Genomic DNA, 19,200 nt, shown 5'->3' with positions numbered 1-19,200 from the left:
GGGTGTCAATGATGGCCTTCTGGACAGCAGTCAGGTCGGCAGTCTTACCCATGATTGCGGTTCTGAGTAATGAACCAGGCTGGGAGTTTTTAAAAGCCTCAGGAATCTTTTGCAGGTGTTTAGAGTTAATTAGTTGATTCAGATAGGGGTGCACCGAAATTTCGGCGGCCGAAAATGCACCTAATCTGTTTCTGCCGATATTTTTACATATCGGCCGGAAATAGCGGGGAGGGACTGGGAGGAGGAGCTGGGGGCCGGTGCGTTCACTGTTCTCCGGCCCCCAGCTCCAGTAGTTATAAAATGTTGTACAATTAATAAGCATTCTATTCATGAGGCCCCCTCTGCAGTATTACATTCAATACAGCCACATCCTACTCACAGGGCTGTGCTGGCCGGCCGGGCAGACGAGCGGCAGTGTCACGACTGACGTCACATGCCTGCGCCGCCTCCTTAATTCAGAAAGTAGGCTGGGCACATGACGTCAGTTGTGACGCTGCCGCTCGTCTGCCCGGCCGGCCAGCATTAAGATAACGGCCCTGTGAGTAGGATGTGGCTGTATTGAATGTTCTACTGCAGAGGGGGCCTCATGAATAGAATGCTTATTAATTGTACAACATTTTATAACTACTGGAGCTGGGGGCCGGAGAACAGTGAACGCACCGGCCCCCAGCTCCTCCTCCCAGTCCCTCCCCGCTATTAATTGTACAATGGGGGGGGGAGGGGGAGGCTGTGGATTGCACTGTTATGGGGTGGATGGGGGTCTGTGGATGGCACTGTTATGAGGTGGGGGGGGGGGGTCTGTGGATGGCACTGTTATGGGGTGGGTGGGGGTCTGTGGATGGCACTGTTATGAGGTGGGGGGGTCTGTGGATGGCACTGTTATGGGGTGGGTGGGGGTCTGTGGATGGCACTGTTATGAGGTGGGGGGGGGTCTGTGGATGGCACTGTTATGGGGTGGGTGGGGGTCTGTGGATGGCACTGTTATGGGGTGGGTGGGGGTCTTTGGATGGCACTGCTATGGGGTGGGGGGTCTTTTAAAAGTATTTGGGCAAAAAGGCAGTTTCGGTTTCGGTCAAGGGGTATCCAGAATTTTCGGTTTCGGACCAGAATTTTCATTTCGGTGCACCCCTAGATTCAGATGATTAGGTTAATAGCTCGTTTAGAGAACCTTTTCATGATATGCTATTTTTGGGGGGTTTTCATGAGCTGTATGCCAATATCATCAATATTAAAACAAGAAAAGGCTTGAACTACTTCAGTTGGTGTGTAATGAATCTAAAATATATGAAAAGTCTAATGTTTATCAGTACATTACAGAAAATAATGAACTTTATCACAATATGCTATTTTTTTTTAGAAGGACCTGTATTCCCTCTGTGATGCCTGGGCCTAGGCTCTAGGTCTGCCTCCAGTGTTTGCCAGCAGGCTGCGCTTCTCTGGTGTGGCTTGCTGGTGAATGTCAGTATAGCACATTAAAATTAATTGTACTATAGGAATATTCCCTTGTGGGACTATTGAATGGTTAAAAGAAGTAAAAAAAAAAAAAAAACCTTTTTTTTTCTTTTTTTATGAAATCTCCACATATTTGGTATCGCCGCATCTGTAACGACTACACAGTTATCATGTAATTTATTCTGTATGGTGGATACCAGAATTGCTGCCTTTTGCTTATTTGCCACAAAAAAAAACTGAATAAAAGGCAATCAAAAAGTGTTATGTACCCCAAAATCATACCAATGAAAACTGAAAGTCATCCTGCAAGAATCAAGGCCTCCCACAGCTCCTTGGAAAGAAAAATAAAGTTATGGGTCAATGAAAAACATTTTCTTTTTAAAAGAGTAACGCAAAAGTAGTAAAGAATAAAAAAAAACTACATGTATTTGGTATCACTCTAATCATACTGACCCAGAGAGTAAAGTTATCATGTTATTTATGCCAAAAAAATCGACGCCGCTAAAAAAGAGTAACGTAATGTAAAAGCTTCCCATCTCCCTCACAGAAAAAGTTAACGGGGTTGTCCAGGTTCAGAGCTGAACCCGGACAAACCTATATTTTCACCCAGGCAGCCCCCCTGACTTGAGCATTGGAGCAGTTCATGCTCCAATGCTCTCCTTTGCCCTGCGCTGAATTGCGCAGGAAAAAGGTATTTTCTGGAGTTCCTGTGACGAGCAGGGCTCTCCTTAGGGCTGCCAGGTGGAGGCTTCCGTCCAGCAGTGAACCCACTGACGTCACCGGCACTGATGGGCAGGGTTTAGTGAGCTGAACCCGGACAACCCCTTTAATAAAAGTCAATCAGTAAGTTATAGGTACCCAAAATGGTGCATTAAAAACTACAACTTGTCCCGCAAAGAACAAGCCCTCCAAGACTTTATAACTGATTACCTATCCCCTGGATAGGTCATCAGTATCTGATCGGTGGGGGGGTCGACTCCCGGCGATCAGCTGTTTGAGAAGGCACCAGTGCTCACAGTAGCGCCGCTGCTTTCCCTTGGCCAGTGACGTCATGCTCATCAGTCACACGGCCTAGGCTCAGCTCAGCCTCACAGAAGTGAATGGGGCTGAGCTGCGATACCAGACACAACCACTATATGATATATATGGCGCTGTGTTTGGGGAGCTGAGAGAAGGCTGTGGTTCTCACAGGAACAGCAATGCCTTCTCAAACAGCTGATCGGGGGTCCCAAGTGTCAGACCCCCACCGTTTACATACTGATGATCTATCCTGAGGATAGGTCATCCGTCTCAAAGTCTTGGAAAACGCCTTTAATACTTTAGGGCTCAGTGCCTGTATTGCAGACCATTGACTTCAATGGGTCTGCAATCTGCCAGATCCGCCTGCCGCTAGGACTTCACCTATCTTTTGCGGAGCGGAGGCACGGATCGGAAGCCCATGGACGCACAACGAAGCTCTTCTGCGGGCTTTCGGGTCTGTGCCTCTGCATCACAAAAAGAAAGAACATGTTCCATCTTTGGCTGTAACTTGCAGATCGCGGACCCGTTCAAGTCAATGGGTCAGCATCCTCACACGGAGTGAACACGGCCGGTGCCTGTGCATTGCGGACCGCTCTTTCTGGTCTGCAGCACGGGCAGTGAGCCATTACGCTTCATGCACACAAGCGTAATGGCTCACTGCCTGTGAAAACCCCTTTAGGGTATGTCCTCACAGCAGATTGTGACCTTTAATTATTGCTAACTATGCTGCCCTCAGTAGGTGGTGGGGACCCCATTTTGGGGCCCAATGAATCATAATTAAACTCCCCTGATAAGGTCTCACTGTGAGGTACCCATGCAGGGGGGCACTGAATGTAACATTGGGGGGAGGGTGCCAGCTTTGGGTGGATACTGCTGCTAGCAGACTACTCTCCCTCCCTGCATTGTGGACCGCACCTCCAGCCACGCCCCCTAGTGTACACAAAGTCACGCCCATCTACCGTGGCCGAGTCGCATGACGATGACGTCACCAGTCAGAGCACTCCACTGTGGCACGCACGCCTGGTGACGTCGGTGCGCTGTGTCCCGGAAGTGCGGCGCCTCCTGGTTACCTGCGGAGGTAAATAGGTGCAGCTGGCCCGGTGTGGGGCATGTAACGTGCGGTGCTGTGACACTCCCTGGGGTCTTGTGTACAGTGTGAAGTCTATGGCTGTATGCTATTATTTTGGTACAGGTTGTAGTATTGGGACTGCTTACCCATGGCAGCACTGCAGGGGAAGGCTAGGGCCACGCAGCATAAGACCCCATTCAGACAGGTGTAATGTGGGATGCTGCAGTTTACCGTCCTGACAGTTGATCTAATGACCTGAACTTACAGCGTCGCCGGCCCTTATGATACTGCGAGTTTGGGTCATTAGACCAGCACCTGGACCGGGGGTCGTTGCACCCACGTTACACGTACCTAAGGCCTTGGATCAAGGTATTGCACTGCTAGAATTGCAATTAAAGGAGTATTCCGCTTAGAGAACGTTATACCCTATCCACAGGACGGAGCAGCTGGTCGGAAATGCGTGCCGCCCCTCCTTTCATTTCTATGTATGGGAGTGTCGGTGTTCTGTTATTTTTTGCTACCCGTGAAATTTTGCTACCCTCGTCACTTCCTGTTGTGATGTAGCGCACCAGAAGGTTTGGAAGGAGGTGTGTCGGCGCAGGCGCACAACGACGGGGTAGGCAAATTTCACACTTAGAGTTGCTGTGAACGCGCCGAGGGTAGGTAAAAAATTACGGGTCACTGCGCATGCACCGAGGGTAGGGAAAAAGTACGGGTCACTGCGCATGCGCCGAGGGTAGGGAAAAAGTACGGGTCACTGCGCATGCGCCGAGGGTAGGGAAAAAGTACGGGTCACTGCGCAAGCATGACTAACCGTCAACCTTTGCTGGAGCTAGTGTCATCAAGGATGACGGTTAGTCACGCGAGGACACTAGCTCCAGCAAAGGATGACAGTCACTCTTGCACAGTGGCCCGTAATTTTTTCATACCCATGGCGCGCATGCCCAGTTGCCCGTAATTTTTAACTACCCTCGGCGCGTTCACAGCAACTCTAAGTGTGAAATTTGCCTACCTCGTCGTTGCGCGCCTGCGCCGACACACCTCCTTCTCAGCCACTCTGGTGGCGAGCAGCGAGACACACCTCCTTCACAAACCTTCTGGTGCTGCTACATAACAGGGTAGCGAGGGTAGAAAAATTTCACGGGTAGCAAAAAATAACGGCACACCGGAAATCGCCAAGCACTGTGCTTGGTTGTTTCTGGAGCTACCATAGAAATGAATGGAGAAGGCACTCGCATTTCTGACCACCTGCTCTGTTCATTTCAGGGGGGCTCCATGGGGTACAGGGCCCTGTTTTCATGATCGGTGGAGGTTTCAGTCGTAGGACCCACACCGATCTAATAGTTATCCCCTAACCTTTAATGATGCTGAGTGTGGCCAAGCAAGGATTTCTGCCAACCCCAACCTGTTGCACTAAGTGCGTTGCGATGTAGCAGTGCGATATTCTAATCGTGTCACGCAGCCACAAGTCTTCCTGTATGTGGTATATACTGAGACGTAAGCCCCACTGTGTTCACATACAGCCAGGCAGGGTTGATCATGTGGTCTGCAGCCAAAACACAGGGTTACATATGTCTAGTATGGAGCAGCCCCTTTAGTACCGGGTATGTTTACATAGGGCTGAAGCTGGCATGAGGCCGAGACGTCTGCCCTCGACAATTAGCTGATCATGTTTTTCACTGGAGGACTTTTAAAGGGATTCTGTCACCTCTCATAACACAAATTCAGATTTTAAACCAGTCATGCTCCACAGTGCCCAAAACGCCTTCCTACTGAATCCCTAACCGCCCACAGCGTCTCATCCCTCTCCTCCCCCTCCCTGACGGCCGAGCGAAGTCTCGCGCAGACACAGTACCCACTGAGGGCTGCGCCAGTGCGATTTGCTGGAGACTGAGGGAAGAGCGAGCATCGGACGTCACTGGGCTCGGCGCATGCCCAGTGACGTCGATCAAGCTCCTGCCCTCAGTCTCCAGCAAATCGCACTGGCGCAGCCCTCAGTGGGTACTGCGTCTGCGCGAGACTTCGCTCGGCCGTCAGGGAGGGGGAGGAGAGGGATGAGACGCTGTGGGCGGTTAGGGATTCAGGAGGAAGGCGTTTTGGGCACTGCAGAGGGGCGTTACTGGGCACACAAAGTGGAACATAACGCCCCTCTGGGCACCTTCAGGATTAATTAGCATAATTATAAAAGTCGTTTTTCAGCAAAACTACTGGACGGATTACAGTATAAAACAGCAAAGCCGATTCAAGGTAATCTGTGGAGCATGACTGGTTTAAAATCTGAATTTGTGTTATGAGAGGTGACAAAATCCCTTTAATGTAAAAGGGATTGTCCAGAATTACAAAAAAAAATTGCTTTAAAAAAAAAAAAAAGTGCCCTCTCATCCGCAGGTTGTGGTATTGAGACTCAGCCCCATACACTTCAATGAAGTTGAGCTCCAAACCAGACACATCCCATAGACAGGGGCGTAGGGCTGCAGCTATCAATTATTTTACCAATGAAGTACTCTAATAAGAAAAAACTAACTAAGGCTACTTTCACACTGGCGTTGTGGCTTTCTGTTTGTTAGATCCGTTCAGGGCTCTCACAAGCGGCCCAAAACGGATCAGTTTTGCCCTAATGCATTCTGAATGGAAAAGGATCCGCTCAGAACGCATCAGTTCAGTCTCCATTCCGCTCTGGAGGCGGACACCAAAACGCTGCTTGCAGTGCTTTGGTGTCCGCCTGACGAAAGTAAGCCAAACGGATCCGTCCTGGCACACAATGTAAGTCAATGGGGACAGATCAGTTTTCTCTGACACAATAGAAAACAGATCCGTCCCCCATTGCCTTTTAATCGTGTTCAAGACTGATCCGTCATGGCTGTAGAAGACGGATGCATGCGGTTGTATTATTGTAATGGAAATGTTTTTGCAGATCCATGACGGATCTGCAAAAAACGCTAGTATGAAAGTAGCCTAAAAGAACGTTTTCTATAAAAACTCATCAGCCCCAGTGCCATCAGTTGCCCCCCCCCCCCCCTGTTCCCCTTCCAATGTAATTAGTTCCTCCAGCAGTGCTACCAGTTCCCTCTCCAATGCCACCAGCTCCCCACTCCCCCTCCTAGCCAACAGTGCCTAGCCACAGCGCCAGTGAACTAAAATACTTACCTTTCCTGTAGGGGCACTGCTGACACTCCAGAGATGTTCTATCTTCTTCTTCACGTGCTCAAACGGGACCTGAAGTCACATAGCATCAGGTCATAGTGCGCACTTATGTACGCTATGTCCTGACAATGTATCTACGTCAGGATCCAGTGCAGGCAGGCGGGTGACCTCGGAGCGTGAGTAATAGCAAGCAGTGATGGCCAGTTCGCATTGTTCGCCTGCGAACATATGCAGGCTGCCATCTTTTTTCACAAGTCCACCGAGGCACAGGTAAGCCCTTACCTGTGCCTGTGCGTGAGCCGGTCTGAAAACAAGTGTGGTCAGCAGGAGCAGGCAGTTCCAAGAACAGCCCGGTGGCTGTTCTCGGAACTGCCTGCTCCCGCTCACCGCACTTGTTTTCAGACCGGCTCACGGCACAGGCACTCTGGGACCCCCACAGATCATGAGAACGGGGACCCCTTGCTGCTCCCCTAAAATGACCGGAGTGTCCCCTAAAATAACCGGAGTGTCCGGTCACACATGTGCACAATCACTTCATTCATTTCTATGGGAGTTCCAGAGATAGGAAGCGCTGTACTCGGCTATCTCCGGAAACTGTCATAGAAATCAATAAAGCGGCCACTCCATCATCTTAGGGGAGCAGCAAGGGGCCTGCAGGGGGTACGGGGTCCCCATTCTCGTGATCTGTGGGGGACCCAGCGGTAGGAACCCAACCAGTGGCTAGGGGATAACTTATACCTACTGGAGTACCCCTTTAAGTTTATATATCCTTTAAATTGCTTCTTTTTTTGTACTACAGTAGTATTCTCGAACACTGGGATCCGGACCTTGCTGTGAAAATGAATGCAGAATTTTTGCAGGAACTTATGACTAAAGACTCGAATTCAAAAGTTGTTTGCCAGCTCGGCCTACAATCAAGTATAAATTATCTCAGTCTCCAGACCACCATGATGAGCGAAGTATTTAGTAAGTTCCCTGAAGTCCTATTGATGATCCGCTCCTACAACGTTGAGCAAAGAGCTCTGTACACTTTTTTGGCAGATGGGCCATGTGTTAGTGCACCCTTTGAGATAACCAGAATAGTCCATGTTGCTATACCTCCTAACGAGACCCCAAAGGGACTTGCAGTTATGTTCCACATCATGAAAGAACTCAACCCCTCTTGGCCTTTGATTCAAGTATTTTTGGTGGATCCTGATTTCACAGACCTTAAGTCCATCCATGAGGCCTTTCCCTCTGCTCAGGTGGTCCTTTCCGCCTGCCATGTCTATGCACACATCCAGCAATATATCCACGACCTCTTCCTACCAGAGAAGGCCAAGAACATCCTGCTTACTGCTCTGAAAAATACAGTGTGTTGTGCCACGGAAGGAAATCTAAAGAGTATGCGCCAGATACTGCAGCGTTTTGTAGATGCATGCAAATGCATCCGTATGTTAATGCACATGAAGCCAGACTGGCTCCTGACCGATCGGATCTGGGCACTGCACCGCTGGAGAAGTTGGAATGATTGCTCTCAGTATTTTAGAATGGTGGGGACCTTGACCTGTGAGTTGAATGCGGTCTTCAAAACATCACCTTGTTTGATAACGACCACGAGAGGTTTCATTTCATTTCTCTTGGGGCAGACTGTGGGGAAAAATCTACCAGAACCCCGGGCCTGTAGTCCCGAAGAATTAGCATTAATAAAATGCAAAGTGGAGACATCTGAAAGTGTAGCGCTTGGACCCCAGATGGAGCCTGAAGCGGCAGCGTTGATGTGCACGTCGCTGAATGATATCTGTAACCCTGCAGCCCTCGGACTCTGCCAGAACGAACTGGAAGTTACCCAGAAATCCTTCAAACTTGTGGGGACCACTGAAGACACAGTGTGTGTTCAGATCCTTGAGAACCCAAATATGGTTAGTTTTGGAGTACAAAAGACCTGCACGTGCGGCTTTTATCAAAGCACCCAGCTTCCCTGCCGCCACATCCTGTCTGTGCTCAATGCCAGCGAGGAGATCCTACAGCCGGATATGCTCCACACGCCCTGGAGGAAGCAGGCTAATGGACTGAAATCCACGTCCCCTATGGCACCAGAAACCCTGGAAATCATGAAGGCCAAAGGGAACAATGTCTCAGAAGCACAGCTCCTTGCTAACTCGTTGACGAGCCAGATATCGGTGCTACTAGCAGAGTGCAGTGAGGAGACATTTCAGCACCGCTATAATACTCTAAGGGAACTGGCAGACGCATGGATTGGGCCCTATGATCAAGTGAAGCTTTAGAATGGGGTCCGCTCTGTAACACTGAGGTTCGGGTGTACGGTTGTAAATTCCCATGGCCAGGGACTGAAGAACATGTGCCCTTAGGACGACATTTGCTATCACTGTGTGTAAATGAGCAGATGACTGATAAAGTCTTACACGCCAACGTCTTTCTTCACTTATGCTTGGTTTATCAGTATTGTATGGTTCAGTTATTCACAAGATTCACTGTGTTCCTCCACGAAATCCTGGCAGCGCCGTACAGCAGCACAAAAGCCATTGCAACTCCGTGTACTGCCATATGGTGTTCCATAGGACTGCATATTTCAGAGCTCATGGGGAGAATATCGCTTTAATATGGCGTCCAATGGATCATGGCACAATCTTTTTTTTTATTTTTTTATTTTTTTTTTATTATGGATTCCCACAGGAAAAAAACTAGGGCCCAATACACTCCTGTGGGTGCTGTGTTAAGGGGTCAGCAGATTTGTACCTATGACACTGGCTGACCTGTCACATGTGCTCTTGGCAGCTGAAGTCACCTGTGTTGGTCCCATGTTCATATGTGCCCGCATTGCTGAGAAAGATGATGTTTTAATATATGCAAATTATACTCTAGGAGCAACGGGGGCGTCGCCATTACACCTAGAGGATCTGCTCTCTTTGCAACTGCCGCACCCTCTGCACTTTGATTGACAGGGCCTGGTGTGATCACGTTTTCACAGCCTGGCGCTGTCAATCAAAGCGGAGAGGGTGTGGATGGTGTTTTTCATTGCTTGGCCTGTCAACTGAAGTGCAGAGGGTGCGGCAGTTGCAGAGAGAGCTGAGCCTCTAGATCAGGCATGTCCAAACTGCGGCCCTCCAGCTGTTGCAAAACTACAACTCCCAGCATGCCTGGATAGCTTACAGCTATCAGGGCATGCTGGGAGTTGTAGTTTTGCAACAGCTAGCGGGCGGCAGTTTGGACATGCCTGCTCTAGATGTAACGGAAACGCCCCGTTGCTCCTAGAGACTCATTTGCATATATTAAAACATAATTTTCTCAGCAATGTAGGCACGTATGAAAGTTTCATAGGTACAAATCTGCTGACAGATGCCCTTTAAGACTCTGGTTTTTATGGCGTCATAATGCAGCCATGTGCTTGAGGCACAAGTTAGGGGTCCAGTCACGCGTCCGCATAAAGGGTCCACATCCGTTCCGCAATTTTGTGGAAGTGGTGTGGACCCATTTATTTTCAATGGGGCCGCAAAAGATGCGGATGGCACACCATGTGTGCTGCTTGTTTCCACAGTAGATCATTCTGTTCTGTCGCCAAATATCCCAAATTTGCCTTGCAAGTGAGTGTGGTTGCAGAACTGAACTCCTAATCATGGCTGATTTTCGCCGGCTTTCACATGGATTTTGACGTGCAATGTGCACCAAAATCGATGTCAAATCCAACATGTCAATGAGCCTTAGGGTACATTTACACATGGAGGCAGTAGTGACGATGATCACATCTGGAAAACCACGTCATGACGTATTTTTTTTCTCTTGTTAGAAAGTTACTAGAACTGTTTGCTTTAGGGCTCTTTCACATGAGTAGATCCCGTGCAGGTAATCCGCTGCGTAAAAGACAGCCAAGCCCCATTCCGGACAGCAGCGACACGGAGCAGTAACATGACTGATAATGCTCCGTGCCTCTCTGTGATCTTTTTACTACAAAATCACGATGACAACTTTATCTCACTGTGACTTAGTAGTAAAAAGATCACAGAGAATTATCAATCATGTTACTGCTCCGTGTCTCTGCAGTCTAGTGCAGGGCTTGGCACTCTTTTTTACGCAGCGGATTCCACGCTCGTGTGACAGAGCCCTTACTGTGTTATTGTAGCAAATAGGAAAGCAAACGTATACTTATATCGAGTATCTGCTTATGTTCACATGGGGAGAAAGCTATTTTATATGCCGTAATATGTGTCCAGCGTGCCGCCAGCAGCTTGGTGCCTAGTGCACATGGGTGTGTTTTTATGCGGCTGTTTTCACCAAGGCTTCAGAAGTGGCATGTAGTTTAGTCACCCTCCCCATTGAGGTTAATGTGACAGTTGACGAGTTGGAGGTGAATGTGGCGTGTATTAGGCAGCATTTACACTGTCAAAACCAATCTGTTCTCAGAGGCAGATTTCTATTCTTCTCTGCCTCAGATTTTGTGGCATAGAATTCGTGTGACGGCCATTTTCAGAACCAGTAGAAGTCTATGGAGCTATTTACATGGCTGTTTTTTTGTGGCTTTTACAAAATGGGACGTCCTATTTTTACCAGTTTTCATGGCCAGCGGGACCCTATTGAAATCAAATGGCTGTTTAGACACAAGTTCACCCATGTAATGGCCGTTAAAAACAGGTAAAACTGCCTTTCAGGGGTTAAAAAAAAAACAAAAAAGCCTCATCCATTTGAATGCAAGGGAGCACTCGCTCTGCACTGGAGGGAGCAGGACCTGATGATCCCAGCGTCGTGACATCACATGTAGAGCAAGTGTTCACTCACATTCAAGTGGATGAATAAAAATCAATTCTGACCCAGCAGAATAGAGGGCACTATAGGGGGCAATATTTATATACAGAGGGCACTGTGTTGGCGCCTTTTATATATTGGGACCACTATGGTGGCCATTATAGACATCGGTGGCACTACCGGGGGGTATTATAGATACTGGGGGCAATATGGTGGCTATTATTTATACTGGGGGCACTGTGGGGATGGATAATATATAATCAGGGCACTGCAGGGGTTGGGATATTACAAAAAAAACACAATGACATTCATCCATTTTTAATGCCCATTTTTTTATTCCCTGTCGTGTCACATGACGCTGAATAAAATGTCCATTTTAAGCTGACTTTTTTCTCACTGATGACTTTCTGAGAGATGTTAAAAACTGTCCCCTTCAATTGTATGGGTGGCTGTAAGGGCTCATGCACACGACCATATGCCCTCCGAGACATACGGTCCGTGAGCGGGCTATATGTCCCGGAGCGGCATACATTGTGCACACGAGAGCGCACAGCATCATAGGTTACTAGGATACTGTGCGCATCGGGCCGCCTGTGGGACTACTGTCCTGCACTCATATGATCGTAGAACATTTTCTATTTTTTGACGTCCGTAATTCACTGGCCAGTTGTCTGAATAACCCCGTAGATACCACTGTTCTTAAAACGGATGCATGACGGCTGGTAAAAAAACGTCTGTCACATGTCTGTTTATTACTGTCGTGTGAACGTGGCTGAACTCTATAAATGCATAAGGAAAGGTTTACAGAAAAAACATCAGATCAGAATCGTCAAGTCGACACTAGGGAGGAGCGAATCAACTTCGCATGGTACATCCGAAATTGATTCGCAAAAAATGTTGTCTAATACTGTACGGTTATCCTGCTCCGTACACTATTAGAATGTATCGGCTCAGATGAGCCAAAGTTAGAACTTTGCAAAGTCGCGCAAGGCTTTGTGTAATAACTTTGAGAATTAATTATTACTGTAAAAAACCTTGGTACCGAACTCGGGTTTGATCCCAAGGTACCACTAGGAACCGAACCAGAGTTCGGAACCAAGGTTTTTTACAGTAATAATTAATTCTCAAAGTTATTACACGAAGTCTCGCGCGACTTTGCAAAGTAATTACTTTGGCTTATCGGAGCCGATGCATTCTAATACTGTACGGAGTGGGAACTCCGTACAGTATTACAACAACGTTTTTTTTTTGCGACTCGACTTACACCATCCGAAGTTGATTCACTCATCCTTAGTCGACACCAAAGAAATCTATGAACAGCCAGTCGTCTGTTACACCTGTGAGGGCGTCACACTCCTCCATTGCACAATGTGGCTTCTCTTCCAAAAACTAATGAGCTGCTTGGATCATGTCACTTGTGTTACCCCTGGGACACAGTGGGGGATACCTGCAATCATCCTGGCCAGAGCCAATATGCAGATATGGGAGGATGGTGGGCATCCAGCGCATCCTCATCCTCCGCGCAGTGCCTAGCAGTGATATCGCAGCTCGTGGTATGTTTTGCAAGAAGCCAGTGGTACTAGTGTCACGGATCATGTCACTTGTATGGGGTATTGGCGTTCTTGATGAAATATGTCAGGTTGTAGGTAACATGGTGGCAGCAAGGGGCAGAGTTTACAGGGTCACACCCTGCGTCTTCGTATTGTAAGACCAAAAGATGTAGATTGTGCTTTCCAGGGAGTTCTAGTTACAATGGCCTCCTTTTATGGTAACATGTTCCGGAGGAAGGACTTTTTCTTCCATCTAAAATACCAAATTGCAGACTGAAATGGCTAAACCGATGCAAAAGGAACATAACGGATGCTCAAAATAAAGAATATTTTTTTTTCCACTGTTCTTTTAACGGAGCGGAAGTACGGAAAACAAAACAGTGATGTGAACCCGGCCTTGGTAGCACAGGGTCTGTGGTGGCTAACCTCCTGCACGCCAGCTGCGGTGAAACTATGACTCCCAGCATGCTCCATTCATTTCTATGGCCCCTTTCACACAAGTGAGTTTTCCACGCGGGTGCAATGCGTGACGCGAGCACCCGCACTGAATCCTGACCCATTCATTTCTGCATTGCATGAAAAAACGCAGCATGTTCTATAATCAGCGTTTTTCACGCAGCCCTGGCCCCATAGAAGTGAATGGGGCTGCGTGAAAATCACATCCGGAAGCAGGTGCCCATGCAATGCGTTTTTCACTGATGGTTTTCACAACAAGAGATGTTGTTTGTAAACCTTTTTTTATCACGCGCGTGAAAAATGCATCAAAATGCATTGCACCCGCGCGGAAAAAACTGAACGCAATCGCAGACAAGACTGACAAGTTGCTTGCAAAATGGTGCGAATTTCACTAAACGCATCCGGAGCCAATCCGCCACGCTCATGTGAAAGAGGCCTATGGAGTTTTGAGAACAGCCAAGCAAGGGGGCATCTTGGGAGTTGTCGTTTTCCCACAGCTGGAGTGCCGGAGGTCAGCCATCACAGCACAGTCCAGAGGTGTTGCTGATGGCCTCATATTGGTGGATTTCTCCTACATCCTTAGTTTCAGGAGGACGTCGCCCAGCAGTAGAGATTGCAGCACATTTTCTGACTCTGCTTAGTCCATATTATGGTGCTGTCTGTTTCCTAATAGACCGCCGCTGGTCTCATCACTCATACTTGCAGAAATTCTTTAGTAGTTGCGGTAAATCCAGCCAGTCGATTGCCAGTCTGTGGACCACGTGCTTCTGGATAACTAGGCGGCACAAGGTCTGCAGGGATGGAACTGAGAGAAAAACGTCTGTTATCGTCACCACATGTCACCTCATTCATCACATTTAGGCTACTTTCACACTCGCGGCAGAGTGATCCGGCAGGCAGTTCCGTCGCCAACTGATGGCATTTGTAAGACTGATCAGGATCAGTCAGAAAAATGCATTGAAATGACGGATCCGTCTTTCCGGTGTCATCCGGCATTTATTTTTTTCGGTCTGCGCATCTGGCATTCCGGTATTTGGAATGCCGAATCCGGCACTAATACATTCCTATGGAAAAAAAATGCCGGATCCGGCATTCAGGCAAGTCTTCAGTTTTTTGGCCGGAGATAAAACTGTAGCATGCTGCGGTATTATCAACGTCCTGATCAGTCAAAAAGACTGAACTGAAGACATCCTGAAAGGATTACTCTCCATTCAGAATGCATGGGGATAAAACTGATCAGTACTTTTCCGGTATAGAGCCCCTAGGACGGAACTCTATGCCGGAAAAGAAAAACGCTAATGTGAAAGCACCCTTACCATATTAGGGTACTTTCACACTTGCGGCAGAGTGATTCAGCAAGCAGTTCCGTCGCCAGAACTGCCTGCCGGTCTCCGGCAATCTGCATGCAAACAGACAGCATTTGTAGCATTGCAAGAACAGATCCATCTGTCCGTTTGTCATATGGACAAGCCGATCCGTTTCAATTTTTTTTTTCCACATTTTTACCGGTCTGCACTTGCGCAGACCGGAAGGACAGATCCGGCACTAATAAATTCTTATGGAAAAAAATGTCGGATCCAGCAAATGTTCCGTAATTTTGGCCGGAGATAAAACCGTAGCATGCTGCTGTATTATCTCCGTCCTGAACAGTCAAAAAGACTGAACTGAAGACATCCTGATGCATCCTGAACGGATTACTCTCTATTCAGAATGCATGGGGATATGCCTGATCAGTTCTTTTACAGTATAGAGCGCCTAGGATGGAACTATATGCCGGAAAAGAAAAACGCTAGTGTGAAAGTACCTTTAGACAAAAAAAAAAAAGGAAAGGACGCACACCGTGGTGCGCAGATAGAATCTAGTGGATGACAACTATGGAGATAGTCCATTATAGGTATTGTATACACTGCTCTCTCCTAGACAAATATTCCGCTAGACTGATGAGACGAGTTTTCCAGACACAGCGCTACTACTGCTGCTTGCAGCTCAGCCCCATTCATCTTTTTTTCCTTCTACTCTTACTCCATTAATACATGTGATAGCATAGACGTTCGAAAGTTTAGATGTAAGGAATCACAAAAGCTTAAAGGGCTTCTACCATCAGAATTACTGTTATGTAGCTGACGGACACTGGCGATGCGCTAATGTCAGCAGTACAGAACAGTGTTCTTTTTAAACTTATGTTTGCGGCCGTTCAGCTAAAAAGCGCACTTTTACAATATGCTAATAAGCCTCTAGGTGCTATGCGGGTGTAGATTCAGCACCTAGAAGCTCCGTCTACTCACCCTTTATCCCGCCCAGGTCTTCCGTTCTGCTCGCCCCGCTCCTCTTGATTGATGTCCAAGTTCCATGCATCGTTGAGGAAATCCCGCGCCTGCGCCGTTCACTTCTCTATTCGGTGCAGGCGCAGTGAGGAAGCCGGCACCAGGAACGCGGCCTTCACTCACTGCGCCTGCGCCGAATACAGAAGTGAACGGTGCAGGCGCGGGATTTCCTCAACGATGCATGGAATTTGGACATCACTGAGAATACGTCATCATTATTAAAAACAAGGAAAGCCCCCTTAAAAGGGTTCTCGGCTTTGGTTTAACAATCTAATTTTAAAGTGTTTCCCTGCAGGGACCTAAATCAGCTGAACATTGCTGAGAAATCTGGCAGTAAGTGGTCAATTTCCCTGCAGCGCCACCACATGGCAAAATGAAGCATTGCACAGTTACCATTTAAAACAATGGGCTGTCTGTGCAATGCAGGACAGGACAGGTCCTCCAAAGCAATAGACGCCCTTTGTAACTGCTCTTCACTGCGGCCAAGAGATGGGGATTCTGATGAGCGGACCCCATCTATTATTTCCGAATTCTCTAAAACGGTATAGGAAAATGGGCTATCCTAATGGGTCCCATTGTAAATCGTTTCAATGTATTATTCTAGTTGACCTGTCTAGAGTGTTCCCCTCATTCATCCACAGCAACCTGACGTGCATTTTCTCTTGAAGGCGATTCTCGAGTCATCCGACTGGCTTTTTCCCAAGGCAGTTTAATCACTTTTAATAGCTTCAGTCATGCAAATGCAATTAAAGGGCTTTTCAGAGACTTTTAGGCCTCTTGCATATGGCCGTTGTGCTCCTGTGGGCATACCGGCAGTGTGCATTCCATATCACGGATGTGGACCTATTCACTTGAATGGGTCCGCAAACCCGGAGATGCAGTGTGGAACGGAACCCCACGGAAGCACATACGGAGTACTTCCGTGGGGTTCCGATTAGTGCTTCCGTTCCTCAAAAAATAGAACTTGTTCTTTTTGCGGAACAAACAGATCACGGACCCATTCAAGTTGAATGGGTCTGGATCTGTCCCGGCGGCCACACGGATGTTGCCCGTGCATTGGAGACCTCAAATTGCTGTCCCCAATGCACGGAACGGAACCACAACGGCCGTGTGCAAGAGCCTTATACTGATCACCTATACTCTGCATAGGTCATAAGTATCTGATTGGTGAGGAGCCAACACCCAGGACCCCTGCCAATCAGCTGTTTGAGAAGGAACCAGCTCCTGCAGTAGCACCGTGACCTTTCTCAGCTCACCTGTACATTGCTCGTTATCACAGCTCAGCCCCATTCACTTCAATGGGGCTGAGCTGCCCCTAAGCGTGACATTGCATGGCCTAGGCCAGTGATGGCTAACCTCCGGCACTCCAGCTGTTGTGAAACTATGACTCCCAGCATGCTCCATTCATTTCTATGGAGTTCTGAGAACAGCCAGGCAATTGTGCATCTTGGGAGTTGTAGTTTTACCACAGCTCGAGTGCCGGAGGTTAGCCATCACAGGCCTAGGCTAAGCTGCTAGAAGACAGTGGAACCGGTGCCTTATCACACAGCAGCTCAACAGGGGTCCTGGGTGTCCGACCTAGAAGGAGCAGGAGAACGGAAAGCCAGAACGGTGATGTGAACGAAGCCTTACCTCCATGAGGTCCTTGACCTTGTGTCGATTATAATAAACAGATCATGGTGACTGAAGCATGAGTCACCAGTATTTAATGCCAGATCGTACAAGTCATTCTAATTGAGAAAACCAGTCAGATGAGTCTTGAAGAGAAAATACAACAAGCCCAGTTGCCCCGACTTGTTACTACTGATATACCCAAAATTCTAATAAGTCCAGCAATACCCTTTACCGCCTCACTAGGGCATCTCTTTCTATTGGGGTGGGTAAGGGCCTTTTGGGACTCCCAAGCTAAAGGCAAGAGCTGTGAGGCGCTGCATTCAATTATAGCGCTCAGGTAACAGTTTTCAGCTTGTCCCTCAGAATCTAGGGCAGGTATGTCGTTCCTAAAATGACTTGGCTAATGAAGTGCAGAACGATGTGTCTCCACCCGTAACAACAGTGTGAATAGCGGACTATCAATAGAAAGCTACCACTATGACAAAGGGCAGGGTGACGGCTCTGTCTTATTTGGAAATCTCCCCCACCTCCTTAGTTATGAAAGCGTGTGCCCCCCCCCCACTGACGGTGATACATACATCCATATTCTAACTGGATCACTCGGACACTCTTGGTTGAGGCAAAGACGTCGATCACGGCATATAATGGATGAGTCGCTGGAATCCCACGAGCGCTGGCACCCATGTCTTCTCCGTTAATGACGAAGTGCATATGACAGGTGCCATCTGCCTGGGGGTCATACAGCACCCCGATCCGGCTTCGGCGAGCAGTGGGCGGCAGAATATTGGTTTTGTACAAGTCGTCCAGGATGTGACTGAAACGACCAGGCCTACTACGTGCTATCAGTTTGTCCCGAGGAATCTTAAACTTGCCCACTTTTAGATAAGGTTCTGCTAGGTCTTTTCCCCAGCTGGATGCCTTCTCCTCTTCCTCTGGCACCACCCTGTTGTGGTTCCGAGTGATGGCAAATATCCAGCTGTCCCCCTGGTTGACAAGGTCCGGTAGTGAATACTCTGGTACTATGTCCAAGCTGCGAGGATCTCGGGCTATAAGCCCGACTCTTAGGTGACCGCACCAGCCCAGTTCTTTTTCTTCAATTTCCACCAAAAACAGCTGCCCGGGCGCCAGCGGGTCTCGGCTGAAGCAGATGCCATTAGCGAAGCTCTCGACTCTGGTAGCCTGAGTCCCTGTGGGGTCGATCCGAATGTTGGTACCGTGGACGTGGTGGAAGCCTGTAAATGGCTGGGACTGTACGGCCATTGCTCCAGCACACGGCTCAGATGACATGCAGCCTGCTGCTATTTTTAAAAAAAGGCAGTAGCTTGTCTGGGCGTCCTGAGACAGCTGCTGGCGGTGAGGCGGAGAGCCATGTAGGGGAAGCCCGACACCCGGCCAATTCAACGTGATCAATAATGTAAAGGGCCCTTATATATAGATGTCGCTGTCATGGCACAGTTTTGGGGCACAGTTTTGCAAAAATCACACGTTTTTAGGCTAGAGCCACACGCGGTGGATATTTCCTGCTGCGGATTTCGCCCCGGCAGAAATCTGCAGGGAAGATCTGCAACAAAAAAGGACGTTCTGTGGATTTCAAGATTCTCACCACAGGAACATTTCAGATTGGACATTTTTTCGCTGCGTTTGGATGAGATTTGTACAATCTTATCCGCTTTCCAGGTTTTGCGGATTTTAACTGTGCCAGTCTGCAGGTAAAATCCACAGCAATTCTGTCCTGTGTGGACTTACCCTTAAAGGGGTTATCCAACCCCAAAAATGCCCCCCCCCCCTCTTCATATGACACAGATCGTATTTACCTCGCTCCCTGGCACCT

At 48.3% G+C, this 19,200-nt stretch overlaps 2 protein-coding genes across 2 annotated transcripts; one reads left to right on the top strand and one right to left on the bottom strand.

Moving 5' to 3' along the window:
- Positions 1 to 3,447: 3,447 nt before the first annotated feature.
- ZSWIM1 (zinc finger SWIM-type containing 1) lies at positions 3,448 to 8,999 on the top strand. Its single transcript, XM_044298163.1, has 2 exons — positions 3,448 to 3,550; positions 7,485 to 8,999. The coding sequence occupies exon 2, from the start codon at positions 7,525 to 7,527 to the stop codon at positions 8,950 to 8,952; it is 1,428 nt and encodes a 475-aa protein (XP_044154098.1). The 5' UTR covers positions 3,448 to 3,550; positions 7,485 to 7,524; the 3' UTR covers positions 8,953 to 8,999.
- Positions 9,000 to 13,821: 4,822 nt separating this feature from the next.
- On the bottom strand, positions 13,822 to 19,146 carry NEURL2 (neuralized E3 ubiquitin protein ligase 2). The gene is made up of 2 exons (XM_044298999.1): positions 17,948 to 19,146; positions 13,822 to 14,236 (listed from the first exon to the last, which is right to left on the bottom strand). The coding sequence occupies exons 1-2, from the start codon at positions 18,654 to 18,656 to the stop codon at positions 14,121 to 14,123; spliced, it is 825 nt and encodes a 274-aa protein (XP_044154934.1). The 5' UTR covers positions 18,657 to 19,146; the 3' UTR covers positions 13,822 to 14,120.
- Positions 19,147 to 19,200: the final 54 nt, after the last annotated feature.

The sequence above is a fragment of the Bufo gargarizans genome, chromosome 6 (genome assembly GCF_014858855.1).
Source record: "Bufo gargarizans isolate SCDJY-AF-19 chromosome 6, ASM1485885v1, whole genome shotgun sequence".
Lineage (NCBI taxonomy): Eukaryota > Metazoa > Chordata > Amphibia > Anura > Bufonidae > Bufo > Bufo gargarizans.
This window is presented reverse-complemented; position numbering and strand designations above follow the sequence as displayed.

Coding starts and splice junctions, on each gene's coding strand:
- NEURL2 (XM_044298999.1), bottom strand. CDS start 18,656: ATGTCATCTGAGCCGTGTGCTGGAGCAATGGCCGTACAGTCCCAGCCA. Junction 14,237..17,947: donor GATCCAGTTAGAATATGGAT/GTATGTATCACC, acceptor TTTTTCTCTCAG/TTCCATCCCTGCAGACCTTG.
- ZSWIM1 (XM_044298163.1), top strand. CDS start 7,525: ATGAATGCAGAATTTTTGCAGGAACTTATGACTAAAGACTCGAATTCA.